The sequence below is a fragment of the Gambusia affinis genome, linkage group LG16 (genome assembly GCF_019740435.1).
Source record: "Gambusia affinis linkage group LG16, SWU_Gaff_1.0, whole genome shotgun sequence".
NCBI classification, from domain to species: Eukaryota; Metazoa; Chordata; class Actinopteri; order Cyprinodontiformes; family Poeciliidae; genus Gambusia; species Gambusia affinis.
Window position 1 is genome coordinate 1,780,669 of NC_057883.1, and position 14,596 is coordinate 1,795,264.

General features: G+C 37.3%; 1 protein-coding gene across 2 annotated transcripts in view; it reads left to right on the top strand.

The window, feature by feature from the left end:
* prkd1 (protein kinase D1) overlaps positions 1-14,596 on the top strand; it is a 36,151-nt gene that overhangs the window by 7,694 nt on the left and 13,861 nt on the right. Inside the window, exons 2-14 of one of the 2 annotated variants that reach the window (XM_044142667.1) lie at positions 1,823-1,961; positions 3,231-3,362; positions 3,470-3,639; positions 3,732-3,755; positions 4,229-4,436; positions 4,595-4,672; positions 5,297-5,498; positions 5,576-5,699; positions 6,470-6,547; positions 7,641-7,808; positions 10,061-10,172; positions 12,157-12,209; positions 13,835-13,907. In XM_044142667.1, the coding sequence (XP_043998602.1) occupies positions 1,823-1,961; positions 3,231-3,362; positions 3,470-3,639; positions 3,732-3,755; positions 4,229-4,436; positions 4,595-4,672; positions 5,297-5,498; positions 5,576-5,699; positions 6,470-6,547; positions 7,641-7,808; positions 10,061-10,172; positions 12,157-12,209; positions 13,835-13,907 (1,561 nt within the window). Of the gene's footprint in view, positions 1-1,822; positions 1,962-3,230; positions 3,363-3,469; positions 3,640-3,731; positions 3,756-4,197; positions 4,437-4,594; positions 4,673-5,296; positions 5,499-5,575; positions 5,700-6,469; positions 6,548-7,640; positions 7,809-10,060; positions 10,173-12,156; positions 12,210-13,834; positions 13,908-14,136; positions 14,347-14,596 lie in introns of those variants that run through there. The other variant, XM_044142668.1, reaches the window with a different exon arrangement.

Here is a 14,596-nt window from a genome sequence, read left to right on the forward strand (position 1 = left end):
CATCTTAAAGGCAAGGGGAAGCCGTTTCTGAGGACTGGAGATAGAAACCACTGGACTAAGAGCTTAAGAAATGATATTGCCGAGAATGAAGGAGCTCAATCTACTGTTCATTTACTAAGACTTAGGCTACTTCAGAAAGTCTTAAGTCTTAAGAAGCTAAGTGGTGAAAAACTAAGAGGTAAACTATTTGTGTGCATTGTGGTCAGTACATAGAAGAAACACTACAGTTGCTCATGTTTCATAGAGTTCAGCTCTTGAATTTTAATCTTTACTTGGTGTGCATGCCCCCAAAATGTAAAATCATTTGAAAGCAAAGACTGTTTTAATGTAGTGAAGATTATAGGAAGCTATTTTATTCCCTGAAGCCAGATGAATACAATCAGGTGGACAAATTACAAGTTGTAAAACTCTAGATGACTTTTAATTTTCTGCTCACAAAGACCTGGAAATACTCTGAAGTGGCTTGCTAAAACTCCCAAGTTATTCATAAAGGCCTTGTTAAAGATATTGAATAAGACCATACAACACAAATGTTTTGTGTTGTAATTTTTGTCTAATTTTTGTTTAAAAAATAATCAATAATCTAATAGTTGCAGTATCCATTGATCACTTTTTTGCTTTTATTTAGTAAAGCTTGTGATGAGGAGTTTAACCAATATCACTCATTAACTGACGGCTAACACTTTTTAACCCTTACAGCTTTCAGTTTTATGTTGCATTATGAACTAAAATCATTTAAATGGAGCATTTGGGGATCTGCAGGTCTAACCGCTGTGCAGACTGGCCAACACATAAAGTCTTAAAGCTGTATATAATAAAAAGATTGGAAAGATGAAGGGGAATCAGCCTTGTTTTTTTTTTTGTCTCTATGACAACAAGAGCTTTAATGCTGCTATGGCGACAGCACACATACAAAACTGTATCTATGAAGTGTATCATTGAGGAGCCGGGTAGAGAGGCAGGTGAAGGTCTGAACAATGAGGCCGCTCAACCTCATGTTCTTTCTTCTTGTCATCATTTTCTGCTCACGTCGCTCCTTCTCTGCTCCTGCATGTCATATTCTCTTCTCTGTTTATAGTGAGTCATTTTACGTATAAATATGATTTTCATATTTTGGCATTTAGGCATATTTTGTATTTTGAAAATATTTTTGTTGAGTAAATGAAACAGAAAGAACTTGTGACAGAATGTTGCATGTTATAAATTACCTAAGAGCAAAACAACCAAATAAAATCTATTTTGCTCAATTTTAACTTTAACATTAATTATTTAATTTAACATTATTTGTAAGTCATTAAAAATTATGCTGGGCCATGATACTCCAACTTCTTCCTGTCATTTTCTTCTTCATGGTTTCCACCTGTGGCAACATCTGGTGCAAAATGTTTTCTTTGCAGTTTTACGAAATAAACCAATTTCAGTACGGCATAAAAAAACCATCTCATCCTAATGCCAAAACTTTTTATTTAAAATCTAAACTCTTTGCTAAGTGTATGTTTTTACATTTAGTAAAATTATTTTCAAGATGTCACATTGTGAAATTACATGATCAGTGGAAGTGCAGCTGCTGAGAAATTCAGTGACTATTTGCTTTTTGTTTTTTGTTTTATAAACTCTTGACCATTTCTTTCAAATGTTAAAGAAATAAAATCTGCTTACATTTTTTTTTTGTTTTTGAGTCAGGATCCTGCCATTCCAAGGGCAACAGGTTCATTAATCAGCCCTCAGAATGGCAATATACTGCAAGAAGATAGCAGTTACACCTTTCCCAAAAGCTGACAAACGTTTCTTGACTAAAAACATATTTTGTTCTCTTTGTCAGCTGCCAGAGTGTGGATTCTATGGGATGTATGAAAAGATTCTTTTGTTTCGTCATGACCAGACATCAGACAACATGCTGCAGCTGCTGCGCTCTGCCTCGCAGATCCAGGAGGGTGACCTGGTGGAGGCCATTCTGTCAGGTGAGACAGGAGGGAGAGTGTTAGTGCATTGCCAAACAGGCAAAACATTCTGGGTATTGTGGATTACATTTTTGTGATTTCTCTATAAGTCTATGATAGGTCTTGCACATCATTTTGTTGAACAAACAAATCCAGGTCTCCATGAGAATTGATCAGTTAGGAATTCTGATTCTGAAGATCGGCTTGAATACTTTGTCACCAAACAGACCAGATATCCTGAATAGTATTCTGGTAAATGTAAACCCAATATGATGACTTCCTAAAGTTTGTATAATATGTGAAATATTCAAAAAGTAATATGTTATATTGCACACACTGATACCATGCAGGTCTAGTTGTTTGTCAGTTTCTTAGAGCCATGTCTTGCTTGTAATATGTTTCTTAATTAAGAGGGACATGTTTACTGGATTCTTTAGGCTGAGATGCTTTTCCTCCCATTTTAAAATCCCATTTTAAAATTGTTTCAGTAGCACCCTTTGAGGCTCTGACAATGTGAAATGGCACAAACTGACAAAGCGGCTATTAGGCAAGTTTGAATTAATTCCATAAATATTTTTCTGCACCATTGAGTGTACTGTTGTGGGCTCACATCCTGAAACTGATGTCAGTTCTTTGAGCTGACATCCGTCCTTCTGACCCGTCTCTGGACTCAAGTACAGGACTCATCTGTTTATACACAGCAGCACTGACAGCTGGACCACTGCTGTTTCCCAATGTCTGTATGCACTATCAGCACAGCACAGTTGAGTTTGTGTGGGAGTGTGTTTTAATTTCTCACCTGGAAAGGTGAGAAATATTTTTTCAACACATTTTTTTCAACAAATGCTACATTGTGAGGACCCACACTTTTTATAGGGCCCAAAGCTCAGGCCCCATAAGGACAAGCACTGTTTTTGGGACAGGGGCTATTTTTAGGGGAGATGGATGGATGGATGGATGGATGGATGGATGGATGGATGGATGGATGGATGGATGGATGGATGGATGGATGGATGGATGGATGGATGGATGGATGGATGGATGGATGGATGGATGGATGGATGGATGGATGGATGGATGGATGGATGGATGGATCAGATGAACTGAGTACCCAACCAGTTACTTAGAATTATAACACTATTCAACTGTTTTATCAATAACTTACATTAAAAATACCTAAAACAGTTTGAATTAGCTTTATTTTAAAATAAGGAGGTCTTTTAAAAGTAATATTTCTACAAGTAATGTCTTTCTACAAGTTCACAGCTATTATGATCTGCTCTTCTGCAGCTTCAGCCACTGTGGAGGACTTCCAAATCCGTCCACACAGTCTGTTTGTTCATTCGTACAGAGCTCCAACTTTCTGCGACCACTGCGGTGAGATGCTGTGGGGTCTGGTAAGGCAAGGGCTCAAATGTGAAGGTAAGAAAATTTGGGCTCAAAAGCAGAGAGTGATGAAAGAAAGAAAAACCCAGTGTATAATAACAGAAAAAATAAAATTAAATTCTTGTTGGACTTTTGTTTTCCAGGATGTGGTCTCAATTATCACAAACGCTGTGCATTTAAAATTCCCAACAACTGCAGTGGGGTGAGAAGGCGTCGCAGTTCAACGGTTTCACTAACAGGAGGAATTGTTAATGTGGGCCGCCCCCTCTCTGCCGAGCCTTCACCTCCCCACTGCACAGATGATGCTTTGCTGGTCAGTTTTATTGTAAGAGATGACAAAAAAAATGTAATGTTATCTTTTAGAGACATAACTGACTGCATTGTCTTATGTTCATTATTGTACAGTCTCCTGTAAGTCCCAATGTTGAGGTAAGTCCCTCCAAGTTCATTCACAGGAATTTCAAAATTAGAGTGTAAATTTGTGTAATAAATATATTCAGCATAAATGTTTTTATTGTACAAATGCAGTTGCAAGATTTTACAGTTTTTTTTAGTTTTAATCTAAAAAAAGAAAAGAGATTTTGAACTATGAAAATATTTTGGGCAATATCGAGATGTGGACAGTAAAATAACAGTTAGATGTTGAAATACTCCTTAAGGTAGTTTGAATGAATCTGAGTTAAACCAGAAGGTTCAAAATAGACTCCAGTATTGTTTCTATAGTAGAGGCTGAATGTGTGGCCTTAAGCCGCACTAGAACACTTCACTTATGTCATGCTAGCTTCTTTTGCTTTGATAATAAAACATATGAATTATTCTGTTCTGTTTCCTTCAGTGTGTCTGATTTATAATTGTTTTAAAAAATCCCCAGCAAACTTCATGGTTGTTTGTCTTTGCGACAGAAGAACCAGTTAGATTATTACTCTGGCAGGGAGCGGCGAGCTAGCACCCAGTCATACATCGGACGCCCCATTGAGCTCGACAAAATCTTACTGTCAAAGGTCAAGGTTCCCCACACATTCCTAATCCACTCATACACCCGACCAACTGTGTGCCAACACTGCAAGAAGCTGCTGAAAGGCCTCTTCAGACAGGGTCTGCAGTGCAAAGGTATGTACATTAGTGATCTTTACTTTTAAGCCAGCACAAGTACTTAAATGTCCTGCAGTACCTTGCTATGGTGGGGGTTGATGAAGAGTGACTACCTGGTTCAGTAGCTAGCTTACTCATTCTAACGGTGACCTTCTCCATTCTTGTGTCTTTCTCAGATTGTAAATTTAACTGCCATAAACGATGTGCTCTGAAAGTGCCAAACAACTGCCTTGGAGAAGTTTCCCGAAATGAAGGCAAGTTTCCACACACAAAACCATCAGAGCTCATTTTGTTCTTACACATGTAGGTGCTCTCTTGCTAAAACAATCTGTACAACAACCCTGACAGGCCAAGCTATTCAGGTTGACCAGGTAGGTCTAGATCTTCACCCTACAGCCAAGCTTAATGTAACTAATAAAGTAAAAAAATTAATAAAAAAAAAAAAAAAACTACACAAAGATGATTGGATGACAAGATCAAATGTGAAAAACTGATTTTATATAAGCTTGTTTATCTTTAAAATTGAACTATTTCCAAAAGTAAGTATATTTTATCTTTTACACAACATGGCCTCAAATCACATAAATGTGCTTTAACCAATGACGATTTGTTATTAGGGATGTAACATTATTTTCCAATAACAAAAAACTTATTGTATAATTCAAATTCTTTTCCAGCTCCTCTAGGTAATTCACTCACATAAGTTAAGGCATGTCTCCGATTTCTCATCGTTAAACCTATTTTTCATCTAACTGTTGTCAGAGCATTGCTAGTTCTGTCAATTTAATGTCATGGGTTTCATTCCCGGTTTTGTTTTGAAATTGCATTCCAGTCTGAGTTAAATTCTTTATTGTTTGACTTTAATTGTTGTGTTACAGATCTTCTGAGCCCCGGAGCGGAGTCCGATGCTGTGATGGTGGAGGGTTGCCTTGACGACCCCAGTGGTGACCGACGTGGTAGCCTCCTTGATGACATGGATGAAGCACTAACTTCGGATGGGGGTTTAATGCTGGACACCGGATCTGCTGACCTTAGTGACCTGCGTGACCCTGACCTAGACGACTCCAACCGTGCCATCAGGTAAACACTCCAACAATTCATCCACAGAAGCTGGAACAGAACCAGGCTGAGGCTGTGCTTTGTCTGTCTGCCTGCAGCCCGTCCACCAGTAACAACATCCCACTGATGCGAATTGTTCAGTCAGTCAAACACACCAAGAGGAAGAACAGCAATGTGATGAAGGAAGGCTGGATGGTTCACTACACCAGCAAGGATACTCTTGTAATTGATTTTTTTTTAACACCAATACTTTTCACAAATTGTTGAATATTTTACTCGGTTAAATGCTGTTCTTTATTTTTTTGACCAGAAAGCATCTTTTACTTAGTAGCACAATTTGAGTTTATGGCTGAAACAATTCACTGGATTAATTGTGATCAATCAGTTATTGAAATAATCAATAAACATCAACTAATTTTGCACCGGATTGGTTGTTAATTGGAGTATACAAGCACAGAAAAGGCGATTTGCTGAGACTTAGCTCCAATTAAGCCAAAACTGTGCTTAAAATTTTTATATACTGCATTTAAAATAAAAATAATATGTATTGTTGCAGATGATCAGACATTCACTTAAGAAATGCTGTTACTACATTTTATCCAATAAAATGTGAAAGGAAAAACTGAATTGAATTATTTCTGGACTTTTTGTGTTTTTTGAATGTGTTTCTAATACTAAAAGAAATAAACGGAATTGGTTCAATGAAAAATCTGCAAAATGTGCCATTTTTGATCCAGTTAACCGATTAACCATCAAAACAATCCATAGGATATTTGATTGCTAACATAATCATTAGTTGCAGTCCTATTTCAGTTTCAAATGATGTTTAGAGAATGTTTGCTCCTTTTTTTGTAGAAAAGGTTTTTAATCACAATAGAGTAAATTTAAAAATTAGTTTTCCACCAAAACCGCCTTTTGATATTGACGTTTCTTAGTTATTGCTGATTATGTTTGCTTGCCTCTGCTGACGTCTCTTTTTCTATCTGTTTCAGAAAAAACGCCATTACTGGCGGCTGGACAGTAAATGCATCACCTTGTATCAAAACGATACAGGAAGTAAATACTACAGGGTAGGATACACACTTCCAACCTTTTTGATTTTTGAGGAAGAATCACATTCTTTATGATACTAAATGTGTTAACTGGCTCTGACAGGACTAGTAGACTGAGGAACTCCTCTCTCTGTCTATCTATCTATCTATCTATCTATCTATCTATCTATCTATCTATCTATCTATCTATCTATCTATCTATCTATCTATCTATCTATCTATCTATCTATCTATCTATCTATCTATCTATCTATCTATCTATCTATCTATCTATCTATCTATCTATCTATCTATCTATCTATCTATCTATCTATCTATCTATCTATCTATCTATCTATCTATCTATCTATCTATCTATCTATCTATCTATCTATCTATCTATCTATCTATCTATCTATCTATCTTCACAATTCATATTTTATTACCACTTAGTCTTTGTTTCATAACAAATATATAAAAAGGTACATAAATCCTGAAATTAATAATAATCTCAGTGAAATATCTTTGTCACATAATTATGCTTTCAACTGAGTATTGTATTGTGAGACAGTATTCTTGCCGCTGCCATGTTACTCTTTTATTCAATATCTTATCATGTCCTTTAAAAGCTTGAAGGAGAGCATCTTGCAGCAGCAGGGTAAAATAGCTTGATTTTATTTTCCAGTTGTTGCCATGGTGACTCAAGATGTCAAGGCTTCACCACCATGGATTTGTATAGCTCTCATGCTCACTCTGAACTTAAAAACACTCAGAATTCTTAAACCATATTGAAGTCAGTATCGTGCAACCAGATACTAACATTTCAAATCCAGAGCAGTGTTAACAACAAATTTCTATTTATTTAGTTTAAATCTTAGTCTTTTGCCTAAAATCTAATTTAGTTTTAGTCACAATTCAGTTCAATATCATTGTCATTGTTAGAAAAGGCATCGTCATCGTTACCAAAACGAACACAGATTCAGAGTAAGTGAATTCAGTAAACTCAGACATTATGGAAGCTCCTTTCTGAATTCTCCTCATCTCCCAATTGCAAATTCAAGAGAAGCCATACACCATCAAGAATTTGTATCTTCACAAGTTGTGCTCCATTTATTTCCTTATCTGTCTTCAGGAGATTCCTCTGTCAGAAATCCTGTCTCTGGAGCCAGCTCAGAATTTCTCTCTGCTTCCGGAAGGAGCCAACCCTCACTGTTTTGAAATCACTACAGCAATGTTGGTTTACTATGTTGGAGAGAACCTGCTGAGAGGCGAATCATCCATGACTGGCAGTAGCATCCTGGTGAGAGAACGATTTGAATTCTATTTGACGTGAAATGATGTAGAATTGGCTTTCAGTGCATGAGGGTCTAATGCAGGGATGGCCAACCCGCGGCTCCTTGACCGGCTCCATGCGGCTCTTATGTTCATATACTTGCATTCTGCCAGACGTGCAATAATGACGAAAAGTAGTCAAATGAACTGTCAATTATTGACAACAGCAGCACGCCATTACTGTTGGCCGTAACCACGCAAAAACAACACAAACAAAAAACAGTCTTTGTTTCTCTTACAGCCTTACTCTTTCCAGTCGTTATCTGCTCTCATACAAACCTGCGCTCATCCCTCACTCTCACTCCCCCAGCCCCTCGCTCTCTCATCCATCCTGATGCATTCGCGGACAATGGGAAATCATACACTCTAATTTTAATCTCTAAACAGCGTAACATCCAGTAACATTTAGCACATGCTGTAGAGTCGCTATAATATCCAAGTTTCGCTTCGCTTGAGTGCAATACGGTATTTTCGTCAAATGCGCATGTGCGTAGTTTTTCAGTAAGAGTAAAATCATTTGAGTAAACCTTTCAGGCTCAAAATGGCAGGGGAAAAAAGTCCCATTAAATAACACATGTAATGCACATAATAAAAGGAAGAATGTATTGAAAATTGTTCTATTATTGTTTGTTTATTTGGTTAAACAGAGTTTGTTTGCACAGTGTTCATTGTTGAAAATGTCTGGCCTGTGGTCTTTGTAGTGTTAAAATAGTGTGTGAAATTTACAATAAATCTGGCTGAGCAAAAATATGAGTATGAGGAAAGGATGGGTTGATGTTCATGTGTGCCCATGCATATGATGTGGCTCTTTGTGGTAACTTGGTAAAAAATGTGGCTCTTGGTCTTTGTCTGGTTGGCCTCAGTTTGCTTTACAACTTGGTTGGAGGTACAACACTTTGAGAGAGAGTCGATTTCAAACAGGGATTTTAGAAACCATTTCAACTGCCGTCAAGATGATTTTTACTATCGGTTGGGGCATTGGATATATTGTCACAAAAGGAATAGAGAAGTTGCTGGGACATCAGATTAAAGATGAAGACATTTCAGCAAAACCCTCACTTGACAAAAATTCAAAACACTTGGTCCTGTCATTCCTCTACCAAAGGAACAACAAAATGACACGACATCAACTCTTTTGGAGTGTTATTGGAGTAGAATTTCGGAAAGTTGCGACACCTGCAAGTCCAACATAAAGAGGGATTGCTTTTTCAATAATACTGATGTGATGACCCTGATACTGCCATGGTCCGGACAATGTAAGACATCCTGTGATACCTGACCTGTTTAAATATGCCAAATTGGTTTTTTTATTGAACTTTATTTTTTTTCACATATCCCCTTTCCTGTTGTGCCTGCAAATGTATAAAATTCACTTATCAATAACTGTGATCGATATTTTCTTGATCAGAATCAACTTTGATTTGCCAAGTTTGTGCACACAAATTGATCTGCTACATGCACCCACACTGGTGTTTAAATGATTTATCAGAACAGAACTTTGAGTAGATTATATTATGAATGTGCCTTTTCATCGTTTTGCATAGTAGCCAATGTATTTTCTCAATCCCAGTATGCCTGCTGTTGGATACAATTTGTGTTATTTACTGCCATTGAATCCCAGTGTTTTACTAATAATTGAAAGTAACTCTAAAATGTAGAAAGTCATTTGGTTGTTAATAGCACTTTAGAATCTTCATACAAAAAGACAAATGCAATAGCTGCATTTCCATTAACAACACAAACTGGTTTGTAAGCTGCTTCAGAATCCACCTTTTTCAGACGATGTGGTTCTGTGGCTTGATCACACCATGACCTACAGCTTTCACTGGAGCAGTTTGCAGACGTGTGAAGATCACGGTCTTGAGACGTGGTCTCAACCGGAGAAGGGTTGAGTGCCTTCTCCGGTTCGAGGAAGAGATCCTGCCCCAAGTGGAGGAGTTTAAGGGTCCCGGGGTCTTGTTCACAAATTCTCCTCACAAGTGAGAAAAGATCCAGAGGGAGACCCAGGACATGCTGGAAGGACAACATTTCTCTGCTGGCCTGGCCTCACCATGAGATTTGCCTGGATGAGCTGGACAACTAGCTGTTGAGAGAGAAGTCTGGGCCTCTGCTAGCCTGCTGCCCCCATGACCTGACCACAGATTAAGTGGAAGAAGATAGACAGATTAAAAGAAACAACAATTTAATTTAAAATATTTTATTTCCACAAACTGGTTTCAGGTCAGTGGAGTTGGGCAGGATGTGGCTCGGATGTGGGAAATGGCCATCCAGCATGCTCTTATGCCAGCCGTCTCTACAGGAATTTGCCACAATTCCCACCGAAGTGGCCACAGTAAGACACTGATCAACACAAGACCAGCTCACCTGCATATATTTTATAAATTAAAAATGTAAAAGACTAAACGATTATGAACTTTGTTAAACAACCAATACCTAAAGCTTTAAGGCTCATGTCCTCATTGAGGATAAAGGTGCAGCGTAGGACAGGATACCTTCAGTGAATCATTTCAGTAACAAAACTAGCCAAGATACTGAGAAACAGGTGTGACACTTGACATTTATCCTCATTGTTCATAATTTTGAAGATGTGATACAGGAAAGAACTGACATCAGTGAAACAGTTGTTGTCTTTCATCATCACTCTGAAAGGGTCATTTTGACCAGCTAGGAGCCCGTCAGTCTACAGCGACAATGTGTGTGTCCAGCAGAGCTCACGCTGTGCAGCATTTACTTAAACCTCAACATATCGACAAGTAAGAAAAACAAACCAATACATAAATATCTCTAACAAAAATTAATACATTTTAATCAGATAGTAAAGCCAGTGCTCCTTTTGATAATATCATCTGTGTTAAGTTCACGTTCACCGTTCAACACTGCGTTCAGTACTCTGTGAACACCCTCATGGTTACCAGTTGATTTAAAGCATTAAGAGTCAGTCCTACTGGTAGAACACACTTTATACAAGAAAAGCAGACATTTTTTACCCTTAACTAATAGCTTTGGAATATTTCGACTGTAAATACTAACATTGTGATGATGATGATTTGCTTGCAGAATGTTGTATCACCCTAACTACAATAAGCTGCTGCTACCTTAACAGAGCTGTGTGTGAACGAAACTCACAAACACCAGGTTTATTTTCATATTGTCTCTCTTTAAAGGCAGTGAAATTAGGAACACATTTAGATAAAAACTCTACTTCTGAAAACTAATCAATTGAAAGTTGTAGATATGCCGTTTGTACTGCAAATCTGTGTATTGTTCACTACCTAGGTTTTTCCATTTCAAAATAAAACAATACAAAACAAATAATCAGACGGAGTATTTTGGGAAAACTAAAAGGAGGGCCACAATTTTTGTCACTTTAAAGGTAAAAGTGAAGCGGAGCTGTATATTTCTGGAACATTTTTTGGACATTCTGATTTCTGGCCTGAAGTCGTGACCTGATCTCCAGGCGCATGACGTTTTCATTTCACACTTTAGAGACAGCACCAGTCTTATCCTGTTCATCTGTAGAGGGAGTCGACCCATTCCAGGAGCAGCTGATGATATTACAGGAACAAACTGATAATTGTATGATTTCTTTCAAATTGTTAATGACTGAAGCAAAAAAATCAAACCATGTGGATTTTAAATCAGTTTGATTTTACAGTTTTACATTTAGAGGTAAAAAACTGAAACCCAACAATGAACCAAACATTGATCACTGAACATGTAATATTTTCTCAATTTAACTTTCAATGTAAATTCATCTTTTATTCTGCTTGAACTAAAATGACAGGCTGAAGTTTGAGAAAGTATCTGCAGAATAAATAAAGGAATCTTCATGTGAATGCATCTGAGGTAAAATATTGCTGCACTGTAGAGCATGCAAAAATAGAAAATCATCTCTGTGGTAAATGGCTTAGATACAACTGTTTTTGTTCAAGCTGAATCCCCCTGCAGGGTCTTTGCTCTCCTTAGACTTACAATGCCCACTCAAAGCACATCAGAGATATTTAAAGCTTTGGTGACGTCAAACTGTTCATGACTAATCCTTCCAAAGAGTCAGACCGAGGTTGCTTGTTGAACTAAAACAGTCGTCCACAGGCTTCAGGTGTATGACTTAAACAGATTAAAATATTGATTTAACATCAGATCACTGCCAGAGGAAATGAGAAACAACAGTTTCATTATTTAAGAGTTGAGTTACATGGTCATTCTTCCCTTTGGGACTGATAAGATGCTCCAAAAATTAAATTTTCTTTGATAATGAGTCAGGGTGACAGTTTGGCTCCATTTCTGTTCTGATCATCTTTGTTTCTGATCAACAGAGGAAATTTCCATCAGTATTTCAGTCTCCAACTGTCAGATCCAGGAAAATGTGGTAAGAAGACTCACACACACACACGCCTACACCCACACGCACACACACAAACCCATGCAGGCACATACACACACAAGCATTTGCAAGGTTACAGAGTTGATGGATTTGAATCAATTATGCTTTTTCTTCCACTGACACTTTTCAGATTTTTGCCGTTGTGTCAGCATGGGTTTATGTAACTGAAATATATATTAAAAGAAAAAGCTTGCAAGCTGCCAAGAACATCATGTCATGTTTCCATGCAGACATGCACCCTTACCATCTCCAAGGTGAGCAAGTATCAAGCACATCAAATGGAGATTACTGTGATTACTCACTCAGCTAGATGGTTTCCATAGCGACTATGGTAATTAGACCACAAACTATGAGGAGGAGGACGAGGTTTATAATATTGTATTCCTGTCATCTTTGCCTGAGGTGTGATATTAGGCTTTCTGTGAACATGGGGATGAAATGACAGCGATTACGGACAGCAGAAGCAGGAAATATTTTCTAGTTTCAGACTCAAAGCTGATATTGATCTGTGATACTGTGTTGTGACACGCTGTAAGACACTGCGCTGTCTCCGAGTTCCAGTCCAGTCCTGGATCCATTCCTAAATCCAGGAAGCTCTCTTTATTTGAAGAAACCTTCTCTTAATTTGTTAACACGTGAAATTGTTGAACTTCTTGAAATCTGAGCCAAGTTTGGTGATGTTGTCATTGCAGCTCAGAGGTATGACCTAATATCACAAAATGGTATGGATTCCTCACAACACACAGAATGCATTTAAAAGTCCTTTCCATCATTATGCTCCGTACTCAGATGCAAAGGCAAATAGCATCTGAGATTCTGATCATTCCTCCATGAGTAGGACCAAAGCAACAGTGACCAGTTTACAAAATGATCTACCAAACACACGAGTAAATCAAAGCAGAACGACTGGAGCAAAGTACCAACATGGGAGCAGAGTTCAGGCTTTCTTATAGATTTAACGTAACTATAATACAAATCTTTGTTGAATGATCAGCAATTATAACATTATGTGTGACATAACAACCAGTTCAAATGAACTGACGCAGAGCTCCATGTCTGAGGACGAGCAGTTAAACTGAAGCCAAATTAGCACCAATTAAGTAAACCGATCCCATGGTAACCGTCCAAACCTCTGCAACCCCAGTGACCCCACCCTGTCCTCTCCAACACCCCCACCTGGTAAACAGAATGCGACTATGGTTTTTGGTTTGATTGATTTCCTGCCAGTTTCACATGTATATACATAGTTTTGTCAATTTAAGATTGTTCTGAAAGTTTTGAAGTATTGACACCAAACTCACTAATGTTGGCATATTTCTTTCGCTTTTCTATATCTGCGTATGTATAAGTGCAATATTTTTGTAAACAAATTACATTTACTTTTTTTTGCTTTTTATTATTCTGTTATTGATACTCATTGATCATTATTGAGAGTTACTGTTAATATTATATTAACAAATTTACCAATATTAAAATCTCTCATTTATGTTTTTTTATTGCTTTTGCAGTACATACATAGATTAAATTGATTTAAAAAAAAATTTAGTTTAATCAACACTTTAATGTTATCCCATCTGCTACTGATCTAGAATTCAAACTTTTTTCTCCAGGACATCAATTCAGTTTATCAGATTTTTCCAGATGAAGTTCTTGGCTCTGGACAGTTTGGTATTGTTTACGGAGGTGAGTTACACGTTCATCCAAACCCTTGCTGTTATTATTTAAGGTGTATATTTCAAGTAATTGTTTCCACTGCAAAGAAGTAGCTTAATCAAATTTGTTTGGATCTCGTTCTGTTATAGCTGTTTGTAAAATTATTAGAGCAGTTTAAATGATTAAATGTATTAAAAATCAACTGTTTAAACAATACCAAAATATACTTGACATGCTGTATACTGTGTTTTTTTGGAAGTTAGCTGTCTGTATGAATGTGAAGCTTTCAGTGAAAAAGAAAGACAGAAAGAAAAAGGAAACAAAAAAAAGCAAGAAATGCAGAGCGAAAGACAGAAAGAAAAAAAATATCCTACTGTAACAAGTGTAGTGATGTGCATGCAACGCGGCTCTGCCCTCCTAACAATCTCACATCCCAGAAAATTTGCACTTGACTCACCCTGCGATTACAGTAAGTGACAAAATGGAGCTGGAGGATGTTTAGCTAAAAACAGGACGGTTTGGCCAGCAGAGAGAAGAGGTCTTTAAGTTAAACTATCAGGTTCCAACAATATGTCAGGTTAACTTCACTCAAAAGTCTAATTAGAGTCACTTAATCAGGTTAATCAAGGCTGAGTCGGGTTGGATTTTCTGTCAGATCTAAATGAATTTGGAGGAGAAAACATGATGTTTTCAGAGGTTTTTTTTATATTTTTTGAAAA